The sequence below is a fragment of the Anolis sagrei genome, chromosome X, assembly GCF_037176765.1.
Source record: "Anolis sagrei isolate rAnoSag1 chromosome X, rAnoSag1.mat, whole genome shotgun sequence".
Taxonomy (NCBI): domain Eukaryota; kingdom Metazoa; phylum Chordata; class Lepidosauria; order Squamata; family Dactyloidae; genus Anolis; species Anolis sagrei.
The window spans coordinates 103,428,025-103,451,327 of record NC_090034.1 but is presented as its reverse complement, the minus strand read 5'-3'; the positions used below and the strand labels follow the sequence as shown (position 1 = coordinate 103,451,327).

Here is a 23,303-nt window from a genome sequence, read left to right as displayed (position 1 = left end):
TATTTCTATCTCTATGGTCACACTGTGAGTGATTTGCTCTAAGTCACAACGTTGCCTTGAAGAGTTTAAAACTACTAACCCCACAATGCAATGCTTTGGATAGCACTCTAAGTATTTCTATCTCTATGGTCACACTGTGAGTGACTTTCAAAATGGCGGCGGGACTACAAGCTCAAATTAGCTATAACAGATATGGGCCAATACAACTACGAATCCCAGAATGCAATGCCTCTTGACAACCTGCCAACAACCTATCAGGATAGGAAGCAGCCACATTAGGCCCACCTTAGTTTAGGATGACAAACGTATCGGCCAATGGCGGTGCGGGATAAAGCAAAGGGCGGGGACTATGGATGAGTGGCAGCATACACCGCCAATGGGGTTTCGGCCCCACCTCCCGCGCCTCAGAGGCCAGCGGTTTCTCTCAGAGCGGGCCTCCGCCATGGCGCTGAGCGGCGGATGGTGGAGGCGGGCCGTGTGGCAGCTGAGGGGCGCTGGGAGGCTGCTGAGGGGACGGGGCGCGCCCAAGTACAGCTCGGGGCGAGGGCCGGGCCCTCCCCCGCCGGCTACGGAGCTCGACAAGGCCGACGCCTGGCTCCTCAGGAAGGCTCACGAGACCGGTACGCCAGCGGCGGGCGGGGAGGCCGGCGTTGCCCTGTGCGCATGCGCGGGAGGGGGCGTGGCTTCCAGAGCCGGGGGCGGGGCTTGGGCAGTGCTCAGAAGTGACAGCAAGGCACCCAATATGTTATATTAATTAGCACAGCACAATATTAATATTATATATTATTAATATTAGTATTATATTAGTATTATTAATATTAGTATTATTAATATTAGTATTATATTGTATTACATTATAACATTATTATCAATTTATATGTGTATAAAATATATAATTAGCACAACATAATATTTATATTATATATTACTATATTGTATTGTACCACTATACTGTAATATTATTAGTAATATTACATGTAATATAAATATATAGTTAATATATTGTATTATATTGTATTATATTGTCTTACATTATAATATTATTATCAATTTTATATATATATATATATATATATATACTTTGCTTATATACCGCTGTATCTCAAGCCTAAAGGCGACTCACAGCGGTTCACAACCAGTAAAAACAGTAGAAACAGCAGTGGTTCCATACAACATATAACAATTGACTTAACACATTATCCATAAATTACCAATAAGCAATTACAATGCACAATTATTACAAAAAACAACCGTACCCAATCTTCTCATCATCCAAGCGTAGTCCAGGTTCGTCGTCCATTGTTCCATTCCTATGTTCCATTACCAGATTGCACTAAATTACTCAAACGCCTGCACAAACATCCAGGTCTTCACCTTTTTGCGGAATACCATTAGAGATGGTGCTAGTCTAATGTCTGTAGGAAGGGCGTTCCACAGCCGAGGAGCCACCACCGAGAAGGCCCTATCTCTCGTCCCCGCCAGCCGAGCTTGAGAAGCAGGCGGGATCGAGAGCAGGGTCTCCCCGGAAGATCTCAAAGTCCTGGTGGGTTCATAGGCAGAGATGCGGTCAGATAGGTAGCTTGGGCCCGAACCGTTTAGGGCTTTAAAGGCCAACGCCAACACTTTGAATTGAGCCCGGTAGCAGATCGGTAGCCAGTGGAGTTGGCGCAACAGGGGGGTTGTATGCTCCCTGCCAGGCCTGTAGCGAGGGGGTGGTTTTAGGGGTTCAAACCCCTCCCGAAATGTTTCAGATTTTTTTTAAAAACCTGGTTTACTCATGAATTTTAACTGGTTAACCAAATTCTCATGCTAAGTCTATGAGATACAAAAAATTAAGAGTCCCTCCAGAACTGCAAGCTCTATCCCAAGCAAATATTGACAATTTATTCACACTGTCATTACTTGCAGCAATAGCCGATGTAGTGAAGCAACCAAGTTGTGGGTGTGTGTGTTGAATGCTCTCATTAAGGAGGCCAGACTTGGTGGAGGTGGTTGACAGGGGCAGAGTTGCAGGCTATTGAAGGCTGCTCTGCCCCCTGCTGTATTCTTTGCTTCAGCATGAGCTAGGAGGCAGGTTTCAACCCCCCAGCGAAAATTTCAACACCCCCCCCGCGAAAATGTCAACCCCCCTGGTGAAAATTTCAAAAACCCCCCCGCAAAAATTTCAACCCCCCCATGAAAATTTCAACCCCACCACGAAAATTTCAACCCCCCCGCGAAAATTTCAACCCCCCCCGCGAAAATTTCAACCCCCCCCCGCAAAAATTTCAACCCCCCCCCCCCCCCCAGCGAAAATTTCAACCCCTCCCGAAATTTTTTTCTGGCTACGGCCCTGCTCCCTGCACTCCGCTCCTGTTAAAATCATGGCTGCCGAGCGTTGGACTAGTTGGAGCTTCCGAGCTGTCTTCAAAGGCAACCCCACGTAGAGAGCGTTGCAGTAGTCTAAACGGGATGTAACCAGAGCGTGGACTACCGTGGCCAAGTCAGACTTCCCATATTCCTCCGACACATCAGCACTTTTAATCCTGTACCCCTATTCCGGCCGGCTCAGTTTTAATAATGTCTTGTTGTACTGCTATTGTTTTTATTGTTTCTCTGCTTAACTGTTTTATTTGTTATGTATTGTATTGTTGTATTGTGTTGGGCTCCGGCCTGTTGTAAGCCCCATCGAACCCCTGGGAGATGCTAGCAGGGTACAAATAAAGTTATAATAATAATAATAATAATAATACCACTACACTGTAATATTAGTAATATTACATGTAATATAAAATATATACTTATTATATTGTATTATTATTAGTAGTATTATATTGTATTATGTAATAATATTATTATCAATATTATATGTGTATACAATATATAGATGCCCTTGTTTATTTCCTCTCTGTTTTTATTTCCTCTTTAATCACCTCTCAACAAAAGTTTGCTCCAGGCACTGCCAGGCCGTCAAATGCTAATCAAGGTGGTCAGTTGAAACATTCACACCTGGCTCCAGCAGACAAGAGTCCTTTGTCCCACCCTGGTCATTCCACAGATAGATAAACCCTTTTTCCTATTCCAACAGACCTCACTACCTCTGAGGATGCTTGCCATAGATGCAGGCAAAACGTCAGGAGAGAATGCCTCTAGAACATGGCCATATAGCCCCAAAAAACCCATATGCAAGTCCATTAAACCAAAATATACATTTTGAGACATACACCATGACCCTTAAAGCCTTGTTGGCCTTCCTTTCAATGCTCAGGGACTGTTTGGAAACCCCAAGAAGACAAATGTTAATTGGCCATAATAGGAACCGGAACTGAACATTTGCCTTTTCTTTCCAGATTTAGCTGCTATTTTTATTTTTTTCACTGGGTTGAATTGAAGATGAGAGTGGTGCAGAAAAGCCAGTGCATTTTGGGTTGTTGTAGGTTTTTTTCGGGCTATATGGCCATGGTCTAGAGGCATTCTCTCCTGACGTTTCACCTGCATCTATGGCAAGCATCCTCAGAGGTAGTGAGGATGCTTGCCGTAGATGCAGGTGAAACGTCAGGAGAGAATGCTTCTAGACCATGGCCATGTACAACACCTACAACAACCCAGCGATTCCAGCCATGAAAGCCTTCAACAATAAAATATATAGTTATTATAGTGTATTATTATTAGTATTATATTATAACATTATCAATAATGTTATAATATAATACAATGTATATAGTTATTATATATATAGTTATTATATTGTATTATTATTAGTATTATATTGTATTATATTATAACATTATCAATAAAGAATTGACATTATTATATGTTTTATATAATTATTATATTTTTATATTTTTCTTTTCACAAAGGAGAGCAACTGCTTTTATCCTATCACTCGTGAACTCTTGTGAACTCTTGTGGTTTCACACTGATGTGGCATTAGAGGCTGTGCAAGAGTGATTAGAATATGGAAGGATGGGTGCTTTATTTTGTAATTTTGGGGATAGCATTAAATTTCATTAATTGATGCACAATGACAATATGGTTATTCTATTATTCTATTCTAATAGAATAATAATGTTTGAAAGTTGAATGGGTTCTGCCGGAAGAGATGGGCCTTAAATTCCGACGGGTCATTCATTTATGTCACTGAAAAACAAACAAAAGTAGTTCTAATAAGTACAGTTGGGACAAAAAATACTGAACCCAACGCTGAGTATATAGGCTAGTTATTTTAAAAAACCACACTTTTGTTTAATTTGATAGAACTCTACCTAGTTAAATGCCATTTGTTCTCTCTTTTTCCTGCCAGGTTTTCTCTCCTGGTTCCGGAACGGCTTGCTGGCGACCGGCGTTGGCGTGATCTCCTATGTGCAGAGCGACATGGGACGTGAAGCTGCTTACGGTAAGTGGCAAGGAAGGCGTTGTGTCAGTGAACCCCATAATAATAATAATAATAATAATAATAAGGATCGAATAATAAGGATAAAATAAATTAAGGGTATAGAATACAATAATAATAATAATAATAACAACAACAACATATAATAATAATAATAATAATAATAATAATAATAATAAAGATCGAACTGCAAAGACTCTGGCACAAGCCAGTCAAGGTGGTCCCAGTGGTGATCGGCACACTGGGTGCAGTGCCTAAAGACCTTGGCCTGCACTTAAGCACAATTGGCGCTGACAAGATTACCATCTGTCAGCTGCAGAAGGCCACCTTACTGGGATGTGCTGATACATCACACAGTCCTAGACACTTGGGAAGTGTCCGACGCGTGATCCAATTCAACAGCCAGCAGAGTGTCTGCTGTGGACTCATCTTGTTGTGTTTCTAATAATAATAATAATAATAATAATAATAATAATCTGCATTGATTCTGCAGGCATAGGCAAACTTGGGCCCTCCAGGTGTTTTGGACTTCAACTCCCACAATTCCTAACAGCCTACCGGCTGTTAGGAATTGTGGGAGTTGGAGTCCAAAACACCTGGAGGGCCCAAGTTTGCCCATGCCTGTGTTAAATCTAGCCATTGACATCAAGGCAGCAGTTCTGACCTTGACCAGCAGGGGGCAATGGTTCTTCACACTGAGAACTGATCTATAGTAGCAATAATTTTATTATAGCCAGAATTTTTAGTTTTTGAAGGAAGACAAAATCCATATGGATGTGAAGCAGGCTGTCACTGTGAGAAAAAAATAGAGCTTCCCATTCTTTTATTTCCAAGGAGAAGTGGAGATATTGATACTTTATGGATTATGGAAACTAACAAATACAGCAAATAATAATAATAATAATAATAATAATAATAATAATAATAATAATATTGTAACATGTCCAATATATATTTCTGGAGCTGTTAAGTCGTTTTGTCACAGCCACGTAAATGAGATTTCTGGCAGGAACATACAGATACATTGCCTGACTGCTTATATCCCTTTGTGGTTTTGTTGCTGCTACCTGTTATAGGTAGCTATTGAGCAGGTTGCAATCTATCCGGAACCTTGTAAGAGTAACTTAGCTAATAATAACTTTATTGATTTTTTTTGTCGTGTCAGGAGCGACTTGAGAAACTGCAAGTCGCTTCTGGTGTGAGAGAATTGGCCGTCTGCAAGGACGTTGCCCAGGGGACGCCCGGATGATTTGATGTTTTATCCTCCTTGTGGGTGGCTTCTCTCATGTCCCCGCATGAGGAGCTGGAGCTGATAGAGGGAGCTCATCCGCCTCTCTCCGGATTCGAATCTGCGACCTGTCGGTCTTCAGTCCTGCCGGCACAAGGGTTTAACCCACTGCGCCACCGGGAGCTCCACTTTATTGATTTGTTTAGCTTTTATTATATGTTATGTTTTTAATTGTGTTTATGATATTGTAAGCATTGAATTTTACCGTTAACCGCCTGGAGTCGCCTACGGGCTCAGAAAGGCGGTATACAAATACAGTAAATAAATCAATAAATAAATAATAACTTAGCTAATAGTTCAATAATAACTTAGCTAATAGTTTCAGGATAGATGGATTCAGTGTCCCTCCAGGAATGTAATTTGACTAGATGTAACAAAAACTACTCTAAGCAGCTGCCATGTCGCCATATCATGAGTTTTCTTCCCATCTCCCCATGGATTTTGGGGAATTCTTTTGGATTTTAGACATATTTTTCTCTCATTCACTTGATTCTCAGAGAATCCAGTATTTTCCTTCTTTGGGCCCTTCCAGACAGGCCCTATATCCCAGGTTCCGATCCCAGATTTTTCTGTTTTAAAGAGATAGGAGTAAACATGAGCCCAGAGTGCGATGCAGCAGCAAAAAAGCCCAATGTGATCCCAGGCTGCATCCAAACAAGCCTAGTGTCCTGATATTTTTTATTTACTTCCAGTATTTATATTCCGCCCTTCTCACCCCGCAGGGGACTCAGGGCGGATTACAATGTACATATACATGGCAAACATTCAATGCCATAGACACACAACATATATAGACAGACACAGAGGCAATTTAACATTCCAGAAACATAGATTCAGGGAGAAGCTGGTCATTTGTGTAAATGTTGAACATTGATGGAGCGAGCACGCTCCCCTAAGGCAGGCCGTTCTTCTGTTTCCGCCATCTGCTTCTCTGGCCCTGGAACTCAACAAAAAAGCTCCTGATTTGTAGCAGGTTTTCTTTGAGGCGGGTGAGGTGGTAGTCCTTTGTGATATTATACTTTTTGAAATGCTTTTTGAGAGAGTCTATGTTGGGCCCCATCTACACCGATGATTATTCAATGCAGTTTAAAACTGTGGCAACCAGACCACACCCACCCAGTCCTTGAGAGGCGCCTCTGCTTTCCCTGAAGGGTGATCTCTCCTTCGCTTCCAGGCTTCTTCATCCTGGGTGGGATCTGCGTCTCCTACGGCAGTGCCTCCTACCTGCTCAGCCTCTTCCTCCTCCGCCGGACCATGATGCTCTCCTTTTCCACGGCGCTCCTCAACTGCGTGGCCGTCACCACGGTGGCCCTGTTCTGGCTCTGCGCCGTCTCCCTCTACATCGGCCGGCTGGAGGTGGAGATCATCCAGGACGAGCCCAACGACAAGCGGCAGGATAAGAAGGAGGACGGCAAGTCGGACAAGTGAAGCTCCGCGTTTTTGGGAACGGGACTCTGCGGACCGACTCTGGCGGCCACCGACAGGACACCTTTGGGTCCTCAAGAAAGAAAGATGGCCAACGAGAGTCGAGTGGGATGCGTCGACCTCCTCGTATTTATTTCCGGGCTCTGGAACGTGACTATTGCAAAAATCAGACTGGGGAGGACAACAAATTCTCCGAAGGGTGTTCCACTGAGCCAGGAAGCCAGCTCTCCCCAGCTGGAAGCATGCATTTTGGTGAAACCGGGACATTTTTAACGCTTTTCTGACAAGGGCACGTTCTGTTGAGGTCTCACTCTCCCCACTTTCCCTGAAAGCTCTGAACTAAACCAGACATGGGCAAACTTGGGCCCTCCAGGTGTTTTGGACTCCAACTCCCACAATTCCTAACAGCCGGTAGGCTGTTAGGAATTGTGGGAGTTGAAGTCCAAAACACCTGGAGGGCCCAAGTTTGCACAGGCTTGAATTAAACAAACAAGAGCAATGGATCCCCCCCCCTCCAAATATAGCTTGCTGTGCTTTGCCCGTGTTTACTTATGCTCCGAATGCATCGTCACCGGACGTCAGAAGCGTATTTCTTCTGCTACAGCAGCACCTCTTTTTTTCTCTGTTCAGATCAGTTGACATTTGTATTAAAAGACACCAAGCGCAGTCGGTCTCCGTTTTTGGGGAGTTGGGAGGCAGAGAGGGGGTGCCGTTTTTTCTTAATAGTCGGAACAGTTCTGTGTGTAGCTTTGGGGAGGCAACGGCTCAAATGGTGTGAAGAAGGTTCTGTCCAGGAAATGGGAGACTTCAGTTGCAGAATCTGCATCTTGCAGGGCTCCTCAGACCTTTGAAGCAGAGAGCTAGTTCGCGGCTCCTCAGATTGTTTGGGTGGGAGGTGGGGGCAGACTACAGTTTGTTGTTGTGTGCCTTTAAGACTCTGGGTGACCCTAAGGTCTATCAAGAGTTTTCTTGTCATTATTTAAAGGGAATTTGCCTTTCTTTTCTTCTGAGGCTGAGAGAGTGGAACTGACCTAAAGTCACCCAGTGGATTCAGAGCCAGTCTGAGGTGAAAACCACTATGGCATGCATTCTGAATTTCTTCCCTCTGTTTCTTCCCTACCACTCTTTCTTTTCTTCCTTCTCTCCTAGCTACCTTTCTTCCTTTTCTGTCTCCCTTCTTCCTTTTCCTTCCTTCCTTCTTTCTCTTTCTTTATCCCTTCTACCATCCCTCCTCTTCTTTTTCATCCTTCCTCTCCAATTTTCCTTCCTTCCTTCCTTCCTCCCTCCCTCCCTCCTACTCCTTTCTTCCTCCCCCCTCATCCTTCCTTCATTCTCTCCTTCCTTCATTCTCTTCTCTTCTCTCCTTCCTTCCTTCCTTCCTTCCTTCCTTCCTCTTTCTTTCCTCCCCTCCTTTGTTCCACTGTTTTCTTCCTCCCTCCCTCTCTTCATTCTCCTCCCTTCCTTCCTCTTTCCTTCCCTTTTATCTCCCCTCTTTTGATCTCCCCTTCCTTCCTCCCCTTTCTTCCTTCCCTCCTTCATTCTTCCTCCCTTCATTCTCTCCTTCCTTCCTTCCTTCCTCCTTCCTTTGTTCCACTGTTTTCTTCCTTCCTCTCCTCCTTCATTCTCCTCCCTCCCTTCCTCTTTCCTTCCTTCCCTTGTATCTCCCCCTCCTTCCCTCCTTTGATCTCTTTTCTTCCTTCCTCCCCCCTTCTTTCCTTACTCCTTTCTTCCTCCCTCCCTTCCTCTCGTTCCTTCCTCCCATCCCTTGTTCCACTGTTTTCTTCCTTCCTGCCCTTCTTCATTCTCCTCCCTTCCTCCCCTGCTTTGATCTCTTTTCTTCCTCCCTCCCTCCCTCCCTCCCTCCCTTCTTTCCTCTTACTCCTTTCTTCCTCCCCTCATTCATTCTTCCTCCCTTCATTCTCCTCCCTCCCTTCCTCTTTCCTTCCTTCCCTTTCCTTCCTTGGTATCTCCTCTCCATTGATCTCCCCTTCCTTCCTTCCTCCCCTCCTTTGATCTCTTTTCTTCCTTCCTTCCTCCCCTCCTTCATTCTGCTTTCCTTACCTCTTCCCCTCCTTCTTTCCTTACTCCTTCCTCCCCTCCTTCATTCTTCTCTTCCTTCCTCCCTTTGTTCTCTTTCCTTCCTTCCAGTCTTTTCTTCCTTCCTCCCCTCCTTCGTTTCAATCTTTTCCTTCCTCCTCTCCCTCTTTCTTGCCTTTCTCCTCCCTTTCATTCCCTCTCCTTCCTTTCTCCCCTCCTTCCTTCCTCTTCCCTCCTTTGATCCCTTTCTTCTCATTTGTTCTCTTTTATTCCTTCCTTTCTCCTTTCTGTCCATTCTTTTCCTTCCTCCCCTTTCTTCCTCTCTATTTCCTTTCTTCCTCTCTCTCTTGTTCTCTTCCTGCCTCCCATATTTCTTTGCTATCCAATCAATCCAACTTACTTATGGCACCACAACAACAACAAAAGCAAGGCGAGAGAGGAAAGAACATACACAAACCCATGACATCCTCATTCTTACCAGCTCGAAAGAAAGTCCAGATCTGAGGGCAAACTGAGAGGTGGGGAAAATACCTTGACATACTGGATCCAACCCATGAGCTGTAGTTTGGGGATCCCTGACATATTGACTCGTAGCTGACAATAAAACTGCTTCCTATCCCAGGGATACTGTATTAGTAGTGTCCAACCTTTGGCCCTCCAGGTGTTTGGGACTCTCAACTCCCAGAAGCTTTGCGAAACTCTGTCCAATGATGAAGAAATCTGGGAGATGAAAGTCCCAAACACCTGAAGGACCGAAGGTTGGACACCGCTGTGACCTCCAGCAAGGGTGGTCAAAGTGTAAAGCCATCAGGTGCTCTTTACAAAAAGAGAACAAAGCCCAACCTTTGCAAGAATTACTCAAAATTAAGACAAAATGCATTGGATTGTCGAAGGCTTTCACTGGGTTGTTGTAGGTTTTTTTCGGGCTATATGGCCATGGTCTAGAGGCATTCTCTCCTGACGTTTCACCTGCATTTGTGGCAAGCATCCTCACTACCTCTGAGGATGCTTGCCACAGATGCAGGTGAAACGTCAGGAGAGAATGCCTCTAGACCATGGCCATATAGCCCGAAAAAACCCTACAACAACCCAAAATGCACTGGCTTTTCTGCATCACTCTCATTTTCAATTCAACCCAGTGAAAAAAATAAAAATAGCTAAATCTGGAAAGAGAAGGCAAATTGTTCAGTTCCGGTTCCTATTATGGCCAAGTAACATTTGTCTTCTTGGGGTTTCCAAACAGTCCCTGAGCATTGAAAGGAAGGCCAACAAGGCTCATGGTGTATGTCTCAAAAATGTATATTTTGGTTTAATGGACTTTAATAGTGTTCAAGAGGTGTGGGATTATTTTAAAAAATGTTTTATCTCTTGATAATTAATTGAAAAATGGATATATGTCAGCCCTTAATCAGGACACTACTTTATTGCTTGAACATTATGGTCTGTGTTATGTAACGTTACATACACTTGGCTGGAGTGCTGCTATTGAATTGAGATGTGTATGAGGGTATTATGCACATTTATTTCACGGGTTTCCTTACGTAGCAACATCACAGACATCCCTTGAAGAATACCGATGTCACAATTCTGTTTCCAATTGACGCGAATCCACATATAGAGACATAAATTCCAGCCGGTGCCTTTAAAGCCACAAATTATTATTTATCAAGGCCTCCCGACATATGTTCGGAAGGCAGGAGTTGAGTCCGTTTACGCTTTATTTCCTCTGAAATCCCAGATTGCCGTAAAGAAGCAGCAAAACGTCAACAAGTGAACAGTGGCAACTACATTCATCTATCCAATGAGAACAGTAGGGAAATAAAATGTACACACACATACACGCACACGGATCTTTAGCGACCGATTATACAGAAAATAAAGACCACGGCGGCATCTCAAGTGCTGCTCCGTCCGTTCCCCATCGAATTGTACAATTCTTGGTTTTGAATAAGTGCTAAACATTATGGCGTACATTTAAAAAATAAGGACCCCTTTTAAGTGCTGTCATTTCACCCCTTTCTTCTTGTGCTAAGGAGGATGAGGATGGGATGGGAAGACACAGACTTTTCGAAAGCGGATATGAATCTGCACAAAAGTAGGAGAAACAGGAGCAATTTTTGAGAAGCTCACAAATAGGGCATGATAATGTAAGCAGGTGCTTGTTCCCTCTCCAACATCTAGGTCAGTGATGGGCAACCTTTTGAGATTGGTGTGTTGAAATTTGCCAAAAACCTGCGCATAACTTGGGTGGGGTGTCAACTTCGAGAAAAAAACCATAATTTTGAAATATTTATAGTTTAAATAAGAAAAAATGTATAATCCGTGCTGAGTTATGGAGTGAGCAATGCTCAAACGTGCAGATGTTAAATTTGTAGAGCCTTTTACAAATTTAAGGATGGAATTAGATTAGCTCTTATAAGGTGTACTTCGCTGTATGCGGCCGCATATGGCCGCGTGTCATCAAAAATAGCCATGCGTGTCAGTGCTGACACGCGTGTCATAGGTTCACCATCATGGATGGTGTCCATGTTTCGACAGTTACCAGCTGGGTAGATACAAGGAACGCCATGGATCTACCCCTGTCTCAAGTGCGGCTGGTGGGAATGAGAAAGAGTCTTCTCCATGACCGCTCTCCAGCTCAGGAACTCCCTCCATAAAATATATACCATATATATGTGGAAGTATATAGATACAAAGGATAAGCTATGGTGACTTGCGAGAAAAGGCCAGATGGAGGAAGACAAAGGAAAGGGTGATAGGTATGAAGGAGGGGAAGGAAGGAAAATGAATGAAAAATGAGGAAAGGAAAGGAAAGAAGGAAGATAGGGATATAAGAGGGAAGGCAGGAAAGAAGGAAGATAAGAAAGGAAAATAAGGATAAAAGAAAGGAAGATAAAGATAAGGAAAGAAGATCAGGATGATAGGAAGGAAGATAAGGAAGGAAAGAAGGGAAAAAGGAGGGAGGAAAGGAGGAAGGAAGATAGGGATATAGGAAGGAAGGAAGGCGGGAAGGAAGATAAGAAAGGAAAATAAGGATAAAAGAAAGAAAGGAAGATAAAGATAAGGAAGGAAGATCAGGATGATAGGAAGGAAGGAAGATGGAAAGAAAGAAGGGGAAAAGGAGGGAGGAAAGGAAAGGAGGAAGGAAGGAAGATCGGGATATAGGAAGGAAGGAAGGCGGGAAGGAAGTTAAGAAAGGAAAATAAGGATAAAAGGAAGGAAGGAAGATAAAGATAAGGAAGGAAGATCAGGATAGGAAGGAAGGAAGAGGGAAAGAAAGAAGGGAAAGGGGGTGGAAAGGAAAGGAGGGAGGAAGGAAGATACTAGGTATATATGAAGGAAGGAAGGCAGGAAGGAAGATAAGAAAGGAAAATAAGGATAAAAGGAAGGAAGAAAGATAAAGATAAGGAAGGAAGATCAAGATGATAGGAAGGAAGGAAGATGGAAAGAAAGAAGGGAAAGGGGGGTGGAAAGGAAAGGAGGAAGGAAGATAGGGATATAGGAAGGAAGGAAGGCGGGAAGGAAGATAAGAAAGGAAGATAAAGATGATAGGAAGGAAGGAAGAGATAAGACTCAAGGGAGCATGAATAGGAAGGTGGGATGATGCCCTTTGTGTCCTGTTTGTGGTTTCCAAGAAGCACCTGCCTGACCAATTAGTGGACTAGAGAGGCCTTGGCTGTGACCTGTCCGTCTATTTTCAGTTCCTGTTTCACCTACACAGCGTCCTCTCACTTCCAGAAATACTTCCAGAAAAATAACATGGACATTTCACTAGAGAGAATTCCAAGCATGTGTTGCAGGCAAAGGCAGTAAGTCACCCCCCTCCGTCATTTATCTTTCCGACCAGAGGATAAAAGGGTGAGTGACTGAGTAATCCCTAGTTTCAGAAGAGGAAAAGTGCCAGTCCAAGGGAGAGATGTTACCGGAAAGGAAGCGGAACAAGGGCCCATTCACACACACTTACAACATCCACCTTATTTGTCGTCACTCTATACTCAATGTAGGATCTCATCCCGGTGCATATTGCAAGGAACAGTGCAACGTAGACTGAACAGAAGCAAACATTTAAGTGCTGGTGTAAACGCACGGGACGAGAAGAGTCAGGGATACTGGTGCCCTGCTTTGTGTTTGCAATCTGTGTATTATAATTGGGCTAGCAAGACAAGTTAGCATGGGAATCCCAAAGGCTTGAACATAACGCCTCCTGATCCACCCCTCTGTGGCCAGTTTCCCCAATGGCAGTACTGGAGGAATAGTTGGACCTGTAGCAGTACAAGGACAGACAACAAACACTTTCCTCTGCTTCGCATCTTTCCCGGAAAGGTTGCAACCGATCCCACGTTCCATTTACACTGGGCTAAACCCTGAACTCACTCCATATATCACATCATTTAAACAGCAGCAGCAGTATTTGAAGAGTTTGGGAGAAAGAGTGAGAAAGTGGAGTGAGAAGATAGATACACATATTTTGTTTTGAGAACAAAAGGTTTTGCCTCCTGGTTTCCAGAACACATGGGCACGGCACTGAGCTGTCGTACCAAAGCTCGTGCGAGAACTTTCTACCGCTAGAGCTTGACTATGGCAGAGACACCAAATCCTCAGTCCTCCTTGCGTTCCAGAGCAGAAGTGCCGTGGAGGCCACCACCGGCCACTGAAAAGGGCAGTGCGGAAAACAGGGAGTCCGTGGCCGCGAACGTCCCCCCTGAAATCGAGTTCCCAAAGGGTGCCACCATGTTTAGCCGCTGCAAGTGGTGGTACATGAGTTCCCGGGAGGTCTTGGCCTCCGCACCGCCCAGGTCCATGAGGCTGAGCGGGTGGGCCGGTGGCAACACGTTGCTCTGCATGGCTAGCGTCATGTCGGCGGGGGCGTACCGGATGGTGCTGGTGGCGTAGAGGCCCTGGGAGCCCGCCGTGCCGCCGTGTGGCCCACCAAGCTGGTGGACTAGCGGCACCACCACGTTGTTGGCGTGGAAGCGCTGGAGGACCTCCATCTCCGCCGGGTAGACCAGCGGCGTGAACGGGGTGGAGACAACCCGCTCCTCGCAGGGGGAGCCCGAGAGCGGGGGCGAGAGGGTCTCCGCCGAGGAAGGGGCATTTGTTGCAATGGACCGGGGAGAGGTCCCAAACTGCCCTTTCACCGCTCCGCTCTCCATCTCGGGCGGAGTGAGCACGGAGTCCGGGATGGAGACGTACAAATGGGACGAGGCGTGCCTTGGAGCGGGCCTCTCCAGGTGAAGTGCTTTGTTCACAGTGTAAGAACCACCTTTCGGGGTAGTAGGACAGGTCCAGGGGGTCCCTTTGGCGCCGGGGACCTGCTCGGACTTGATGCTAAGTGCTGGGTTGGCCTTCGGGGCCAAACTCTTCTGGGTCTGGATGACCGAAGCGAATTCCGAAGTGCTGGGGCGGCCGGAGTGGAGGTTTCTCCGCCGTCCGGCCTTGCAGCCGTTGACCTTCTTGACCAAAGCCCCCCTCGGCTGCGGGAGGAGGTCCAACTCGGATTCGCTGCCGCTGTCCGAATCCTCGGAGCTGGGCAACGAATCGTCGTCTTCTTTCGGCGGGCTCTCCGGCTGGAATTCCAACTTGATCCGTTTTCCCGGCGGCTCTTCCGCATCGCTACCTTCCGAGGCCTCTTCCGAGCGGTAGTTCATTTCCGCACCACTGGAATCGGTTTCCCTTACGCGGCGATCGGCTCCGACGTCTGCCCGATCCCTCGGGTAAGTCTCCTCCAGCGTGCCGGCTTTGTAAAGCTTCCCTTGGTTGCTCTCCTTTGCAAAGCCGCTGTCTGCAAAACCAAGATTTTAAAAAAAGAACAGGTAAATTCAACAGATGAGGCGGCGGGAGTTGAAACACTTAGGAGGCAGACAGGTTTTATTTTGTCAAATGAAATATTTATCCACACCAGACGAGACCTAGGGAACATTTTACATGTCGGTTCGGAGCGGCTTCCTGCCAACAGCGCAGCTCATAATCACGACCGCAAGGCACAGCGATGCAGAAAAGCAGGGAGGCATTGAAGCGGTTTTTGGCACAGCGGGAATTCAGGCATGGCAAGGGGTTCCCGGTTTTGATGGGGAAAACCCACTTGGAAAAGTCTCATATACAGCTGAACGAAGAGGCAGCGAGGTAGTTTCTATAGCAGGCAATTAATTCCCCAGAAATTTTGGCGGGCATCATCTTGTTTGGTTTGTTTACAAATGACATCATCCTGTAGCCACCTCCCTTACCAACAGCATAGAACACTATTTAGCTGGGTTTAAGGAACATCTGTGGTCATGGTAAATGTGAATATAGTTGGCCCTCTATATCCACAAATTCAACATCCACAGATTCAATCATGGTTTGATAATATTTTGGGGGAAAAATCCCAAATGTGAATATAGTTGGCCCTCTATATCCACGAATTCAACATCCACAGATTCAACCATGGCTTGATAATATTTTGGGGAAAAAATCCCAAATGTGAATATAGTTGGCCCTCTATATCCACGAATTCCACATCCACAGATTCAACCATGGCTTGAAAATATTTTGGGGGAAAAAATCCCAAATGTGAATATAGTTGGCCCTCTATATCCACGAATTCCACATCCACAGATTCAACCATGGCTTGATAATATTTTGGGGAAAAAATCCCAAATGTGAATATAGTTGGCCCTCTATATCCACGAATTCAACATCCACAGATTCAACCATGGCTTGAAAATATTTTGGGGAAAAAATCCCAAATGTGAATATAGTTGGCCCTCTATATCCACGAATTCCACATCCACAGATTCAACCATGGCTTGAAAATATTTTGGGGAAAAAATCCCAAAGGTGAATATAGTTGGCCCTCTATATCCACCAATTCAACATCCACAGATTCAACCATGGCTTGATAATATTTTGGGGGAAAAATCCCAAAGGTGAATATAGTTGGCCCTCTATATCCACGAATCCAACATCCACAGATTCAACCATGTCTTGAAAATATTTTGGGGGAAAAATCCCAAAGGTGAATATAGTTGGCCCTCTATATCCACGAATTCCACATCCACAGATTCAACCATGGCTTGATAATATTTTGGGGGAAAAATCCCAAATGTGAATATAGTTGGCCCTCTATATCCATGAATTCAACATCCACAGATTCAACCATGGCTTGATAATATTTTGGGGAAAAAAATCCCAAATGTGAATATAGTTGGCCCTCTATATCCATGAATTCAACATCCACAGATTCAACCATGGCTTGATAATATTTTGGGGGAAAAATCCCAAAGGTGAATATAGTTGGCCCTCTATATCCACGAATTCAACATCCACAGATTCAACCATGGCTTGATAATATTTTGGGGGAAAAATCCCAAATGTGAATATAGTTGGCCCTCTATATCCACGAATCCAACATCCACAGATTCAACCATGGCTTGAAAATATTTTGGGGGAAAAATCCCAAAGGTGAATATAGTTGGCCCTCTATATCCACGAATTCCACATCCACAGATTCAACCATGGCTTGATAATATTTTGGGGGAAAAATCCCAAATGTGAATATAGTTGGCCCTCTATATCCATGAATTCAACATCCACAGATTCAACCATGGCTTGATAATATTTTGGGGAAAAAATCCCAAATGTGAATATAGTTGGCCCTCTATATCCACGAATTCCACATCCACAGATTCAACCATGGCTTGATAATATTTTGGGGAAAAAATCCCAAATGTGAATATAGTTGGCCCTCTATATCCACGAATTCCACATCCACAGATTCAACCATGGCTTGATAATATTTTGGGGAAAAAATCCCAAAGGTGAATATAGTTGGCCCTCTATATCCACGAATTCCACATCCACAGATTCAACCATGGCTTGATAATATTTTGGGGAAAAAATCCCAAATGTGAATATAGTTGGCCCTCTATATCCACGAATTCCACATCCACAGATTCAACCATGGCTTGAAAATATTTTGGGGGAAAAATCCCAAATGTGAATATAGTTGGCCCTCTATATCCACGAATTCAACATCCACAGATTCAACCATGGCTTGAAAATATTTTGGGGGAAAAATCTCAAATGTGAATATAGTTGGCCCTCTATATCCACGAATTCAACATCCACGGATTCAACCATGGCTTGAAAATATTTTGGGGGGGAAATCCCAAATGTGAATATAGTTGGCCCTCTATATCCACGAATTCAACATCCACAGATTCAACCATGGCTTGAAAATATTTTTTTTGGGGGGGGGGGGTGGGCGGAATCCCAAAAGCAAACCTTGATGTTGCTGTTTTATAGAAAGGATGCCATATAATGGGATTCGAGCATGTAAAGATTTTGGTAATCTGAAATCAAACACCTAGCCCATCGTGCAGTACCTATTGATCTACTCACATTTGCTTGTTTTCGAACTGCTAGGTTGGCAGAAGCTGGGGCTGACAGCGGAAGCTCACGCTGTCCATAGACAGCTCCAAGGTCATGTAGCCAGCATGACTGCAGGGAGTGCCCTTACCTTCCCACCAGAGCGGTACCTATTGATCTACTCAAATTTGCATGTTTTCGAACTGCTAAGTTGGCAGAAGCTGGGCTAACAGTGGGAGCTCACTCTGCTCCCTGGATTCGAACCTGCGACCTTTTGGGCAACAAGCTTAGCAGCTCAGTGGTTTAACCCACTGTGCCACTGGGGGCCCTAATAATAATAATAATTATTATTATTATTATTATTATTATTATTATTATTATTATTATTACAAAAACAACAGCAAAACTCTGGCACAAGCCACAACAACAACAAAGACTCTGGCACAAGCCAGTAAAGGTGGTCCCAGTGGTGATCAGCACACTGGGTGCAGTGCCTAAAGACCTTGGCCTGCACTTAAGCACAATCGGCGCTGACAAAATTGCCATCTGAAAGCTGCAAAAGGCCACCTTACTGGGATCTGCAAGCATTTAAAACAGTGCTTCTCAACCTTCCTAATGCCGCGACCCCTTAATAGAGTTCCTTGTGTTGTGGTGACCCCCAACCACAAATAATTTAATTAATTAATTAATTAATTAATTAATATATTTATATCCCGCCCTTCTCCCCACAAGGGGGACTCAGCGCGGCTATTATTTTCGTTGCTACTTCATCACTGTAATTTTGCTTCTGTTATGAATAGTAATATAAATATCCCATATGAAGGATGTATTTTCATTCACTGGACCAAATTTGGCACAAATATCCAATACGCCCAAGTTTTAAATATTTATTTATTTATGACATTTATATGCTGCCCTTCTAACCCCGAAGAGGACTCAGAGTGGCTTACAAGATATATATACATACAATATATTATATTATTAGCATAGTACAATATCAGTATTATATATTACTATATTGTAGTATACCATTATATTGTAATATTATTAGTAATATTGCATGTAATATAAAATATATAATTATAATACCATATTATTATTATTATTATTATTATTATTATTAGTAGTAGTAGTAGTAGTATATTGTATTACATTATAATATTATAAATATTATATATATATATATATACAATATATTATATTTATATTATATTATATTATTCTATACTGGTGGGGTTGTGGTGGGGGACTGATTTTGTCATTTGGGAGTTTCAGTTGCTGGGATTTATAGTTCACTTAAAATCAAAGAGCATTATGAACTCCACCAACCATGGAATTGCTGGGATTTATAGTTCACCTGCAATCAAAGAGCATTATGAACTCCACCAACCATGGAATTGAACCAAACTTGGCACACAGAACTCCCATGACAAACAGAAAACACTGGAAAGGGTTTGCTGGTGATCAACCTTGAGTCTGGGAGCTGTAGTTCACCTACATCCAGAGAGTTCAAACAATGGGTTCAAACAGTGATTGATCTGGACCACACTTGGCACAAATACTGAGTATGTCCAAATGTGAACACTGGTGGAGTTTGGGGGAAATGGACCGTGACATTTGAGAGTTGTAGTTGCTGGGATTTATAGTTCACTTGCAATCAGAGAGCATTCTGAACTCCACCAACAAACTTGGCACACAGAACTCCCATGACCCACAGAAAGTAGGGTTTGGTGGGTTTGTTGGGCATTGACCTTGAGTTTTGGAGTTGTAGTTCACCTACATCCAGAGAGCACTGTGGACTCAAACAATGATGGATCTGGACCAAACTTGGCACAAATACTCAATATGCCCAATGGGAACACTGGTGGAGTTTGGGGGAAATAGACCTTGATATTTGAGAATGGTAGTTTCTGGGATTTATAGTTCACCTACAATTAAAGAGCATTCTGAACCCCACCAATGATAGAATTGGACCAAACTTGGCACACAGAACTTCCATGACTAATAGAAAATACTGGAAGGGTTTGGGGGGCATTGACCTTGAGTATGGGAGTTGTAGTTCACCTATATCCAGAGAGCACTGTGGACTCAAACAATGATGGATCTGGACCAAACTTGGCACAAATACTCAATATGCCCAAATGTGAACAGTGGTGGAGTTTGGGGGAAATAGACCTTGACATTTGAGAGTTGTAGTTGTTGGGATTTATAGATCACCTACAATCAAAGGGCATTCTGAACCCCACCAACGATGGAATTGAACCAAACTTGGCACACGGAACTCCTATGACCAACAGAAAATACTGGAAGGGTTTGGGGGGTATTGACCTTGAGTATGGGAGTTGTAGTTCATCTATATCCAGAGAGCACTGTGGACTCAAACAATGATGGATCTCAATACTCATATGTCCAAATGTGAACACTGGTGGAATTTGGGGAAAATAGACCTTGACATTTGGGAGTTGTAATGGCTGGGATTTATAGTTCACCTACAATCAAAGAGCATTCTGAACTCCACCAACCATGGAATATATATATAATGGGCATGTTAGCCTCCCTAAAAAGAGAGGGATTGGGTCCTTTAAATAGCCCGGGATGTATGGAATTTGGGTATATTTACCTTTGAAATCCGTCCCGGCTTCAGCTTTATCGGCCGGCTTTGCAGGGATTCCGGACATTTGGAAGACATCCAGCACAGTGTTCTTATGTTCGGGATTGCTAGAAATACATAAAAACATAAACAAAGAAGGGGAAAAGATTAGAAAGCAAAATGAAAAGTAATTCCAAGACGGCTCTTATTTGCCTACAGCAGGAATTGGGCAAACTTTGGCCCTCCAGGTGTTTTGGACTTCAACTCGCACAATTCCTAACAGCCTACCGGCTGTTAGGAATTGTGCGAGTTGAAGTCCAAAACACCTGGAGGGCCAAAGTTTGCCCAATACCTGACATACAGATTTACTTAGATAATAAACCGGGCTGTGGTGCAGCTGGTCAGTAGCCAGCTGCATTAAATCACTACTAACCGAGAGGTCATGAGTTCGAAGCCAGCCCGGGTCGGAGTGAGCTCCCGACCATTAACAGTCTAGCTTGCTGTTGACCTATGCAGCACGAAAGACAGTTTAATCTGTCAAGTAGGAAATTTAGGTACCGCTTTATACAGGGAGGCTAATTTAACTAATTTATGACACCATAAAACCTTCCAGAATGAGGAAGTACTCCATCAAGGACGCAGTGCCACACGTGGACGGTGAAGCGGCAGCTCTCCCGGAATCGAGCATACCCTCACAAAGCCGGAAAAGCTGGAATGTGAAATTGCCTCTGTGTCTGTCTATTTATGTTACTAGCTGTCCTCTGCCACGCGTTGCTGTGGCCCAGTCTGTGCATATATTTGTGTATATATGTGTATGTGTGTATATATGTGTGTGTGTGTATATATATATGTGTGTGTGTATACGTGTGTATATATTTGTGTATTTCAGTGTTTATATGTGTATCTGTATCTTGTGTATATGTGTGTGCTTGTACATATGTATATATGTGTGTATATATGTGTATGTATGTGTATCTGTATATTGTGTATATGTGTGTGCTTGTGTATATGCATATATGTGTGTATGTATGTGTATATGTATATGGGTATAGGTGAATATGTATGTGTGTATATTGTATATTTGTGTGTGCTTATGTATATATATGTGTGTGTCTGTATGTATGTGTATATGTATATCAATGTATGTGTATATGTATATTGTGTATATGTGTGTGCTTGTGTATATGCATATATGTGTGTATATATGTGTGCGTGTATATGTATATGTATATGTGTGTAGGTTAATATGCATGTGCGTGTATATGTGTATATTTGTGTGTGCTTGCGTATATATATGTGTGTGTCTGTATGTATGTGTATATGTATATGAATGTATGTATATATGTATACTGTGTATATGTGTGCGCTTTTGTATATGCATATATATGTGTGTATGTACGTGTATATGTATATGTGTAGGTGAATATGTATGTGTGTATATTGTATATTTGTGTGTGCTTGCATATATACATGTGTGTGTCTGTATGTGTGCATGTGTATATGTATATGAATGTATGTATATATGTGTGTGCTTGTGTATGCATGTATGTGTATATATATGCGTGTATGTATGTCTATATGTATGTGTGTATATGTGTATATTTGCATGTACTTACGTATATATATATATGTGTGTGTGTGCCTGTATGTGCCTGTATGTGTGTGCCTGTGGATGTGTATATGTATATGAATGTATGTGTATATGTATATTGTGTGCTTGTATATATGCATATATGTGTGTATATATGTGCGTATGTATGTGTATGTGTATATTTTTGTGTGTTTGCATATATATATATGCGTGTGTGTCTGTCTGTATGTGTGCATGTGCATATGTATATGAATGTATGTGTATATGTATTTGGTTTATTCTGGGGGGTTCTAAAGCCCATTCTGTGTGTTTTTAGGAGTGATGGTCACTCATTGACCTGATAGGTGTCTTGTGTCCAAATTTGGTGTAAATTCACCCAGTGGTTTTTGAGTTAAACATTACATCTTTATTTATATAGATATTAGCCACCCCCTGCCATGCATTGCTGTGGCCCAGTCTGTGTATAAGTGTTTTGTATGTGTATATGTGTGTGTATATATTTGTGTATATGTGTGTTTGCATTCATAGAGAGAGAGAGAGAGATCCTTTCCGATGGATCTTGGGACTTTTCGGAGGCCTTTTTTGGTGCCACCACACGATGGCACCAGATTGTCCCGGAGGAAGCAATGCATCCCTGATTGGGAGCGTGGCGATGGATGCTGCCGAGAAAAAGACGAAAATAGTCCTTCCCGAAAGAATTGCCGAAAACGCAACTTGAATGCAAGCTGACACAGCCGGCCACCTGCAGCCTGGAATCAGCCGCACAGACGCAAAAGGCCATTGGCACTTCATTGTCCAAGAACAAGCAAGGACAGATTGGCATCGCAAAACCCTCCCGTGTTTAGGGGAAAAGAGGGAGGGAGGGAGAAAGGGGAGTGGGAGGCACATCCAGAAGACAGCAGGGTTGGTTTGGGGAGGGGAGGGGGCTTTTATTGTCAAGCCAGCAAAGTTGGAAGCGGCCCAAGGAAGCGTCTCTTTGCAAACGGCCGCCGCGGAATTTGGGTCCCATCTCTTTGGAAAGCCTGCGATGCAAGGAGTCGCATTTGGATAACAAAGACATGGGTGTTAGAATTGGGACCCCCCCAAATGCCACCCAAATGCCATCATCAAAGCACTCCCAACAGACGGTCATCCAGCCTCTGCTTAAAAACCTCCAGAGATGATAAGAAGGGGGAGAAAGAGAGTTGTTATTATTTGAAACACAACAAGATGAGTCCACGGCAGACACTCTGCTGGCTGTTGTGTTGGATCACACATCGGACACTTCCCAAGTGTCTAGGACTATATGATGTATTGAATACCACCATCAAAGCACTCCCAACAGACGGCCATCCAGCCTCTGCTTAAAAACCTCCAGAAATGAAAAGAAGGGGGGGAAAAGAGAGTTGTTGTTATTATTTGAAACACAACAAGATGAGTCCACGGCAGACACTCTGCTGGCTGTTGTGTTGGATCACACATTGGACACTTCCCAAGTGTCTAGGACTGTATGATGTATCGAATACCACCATCAAAGCACTCCCAACAGATGGCCATCCAGCCTCTGCTTTTAAATGTCCAGAGATGAAAAGAAGGGGGAGAAAAAGAGTTGTTGTTATTATTTGAAACACAACTAGATGAGTCCTCAGCAGACACTCTGCTGGCTGTTGTGTTG

General features: G+C 43.6%; 2 protein-coding genes across 2 annotated transcripts in view; one reads left to right on the top strand and one right to left on the bottom strand.

Annotated features, from left to right (window-relative positions):
- Positions 1-392: 392 nt before the first annotated feature.
- Positions 393-7,751, top strand: LOC132781600 (transmembrane protein 160). Its single transcript, XM_060785892.2, has 3 exons — positions 393-620; positions 4,283-4,375; positions 6,835-7,751. The coding sequence occupies exons 1-3, from the start codon at positions 443-445 to the stop codon at positions 7,086-7,088; spliced, it is 525 nt and encodes a 174-aa protein (XP_060641875.2). The 5' UTR covers positions 393-442; the 3' UTR covers positions 7,089-7,751.
- A 4,852-nt stretch (positions 7,752-12,603) lies between these two features.
- Positions 12,604-23,303, bottom strand: part of LOC132781617 (neuronal PAS domain-containing protein 3) — a 100,243-nt gene continuing 89,543 nt past the window's right edge. The window contains exons 11-12 of the mRNA XM_067461047.1: positions 20,089-20,186; positions 12,604-14,904 (exon numbers count right to left, since the gene is read on the bottom strand). Coding sequence (XP_067317148.1) covers positions 13,721-14,904; positions 20,089-20,186 — 1,282 coding nt within the window. The 3' untranslated portion in view covers positions 12,604-13,720. The remainder of the gene's footprint in view (positions 14,905-20,088; positions 20,187-23,303) is intronic.

Bases quoted from the DNA above. Each gene is read 5' to 3' on its own strand.
- LOC132781600 (XM_060785892.2), top strand. From the start codon at position 443: ATGGCGCTGAGCGGCGGATGGTGGAGGCGGGCCGTGTGGCAGCTGAGG. The intron at 621-4,282 runs GTACGCCAGCGG...TTTTCCTGCCAG, and splicing joins CAGGAAGGCTCACGAGACCG to GTTTTCTCTCCTGGTTCCGG. The intron at 4,376-6,834 runs GTAAGTGGCAAG...CTTCGCTTCCAG, and splicing joins GGGACGTGAAGCTGCTTACG to GCTTCTTCATCCTGGGTGGG.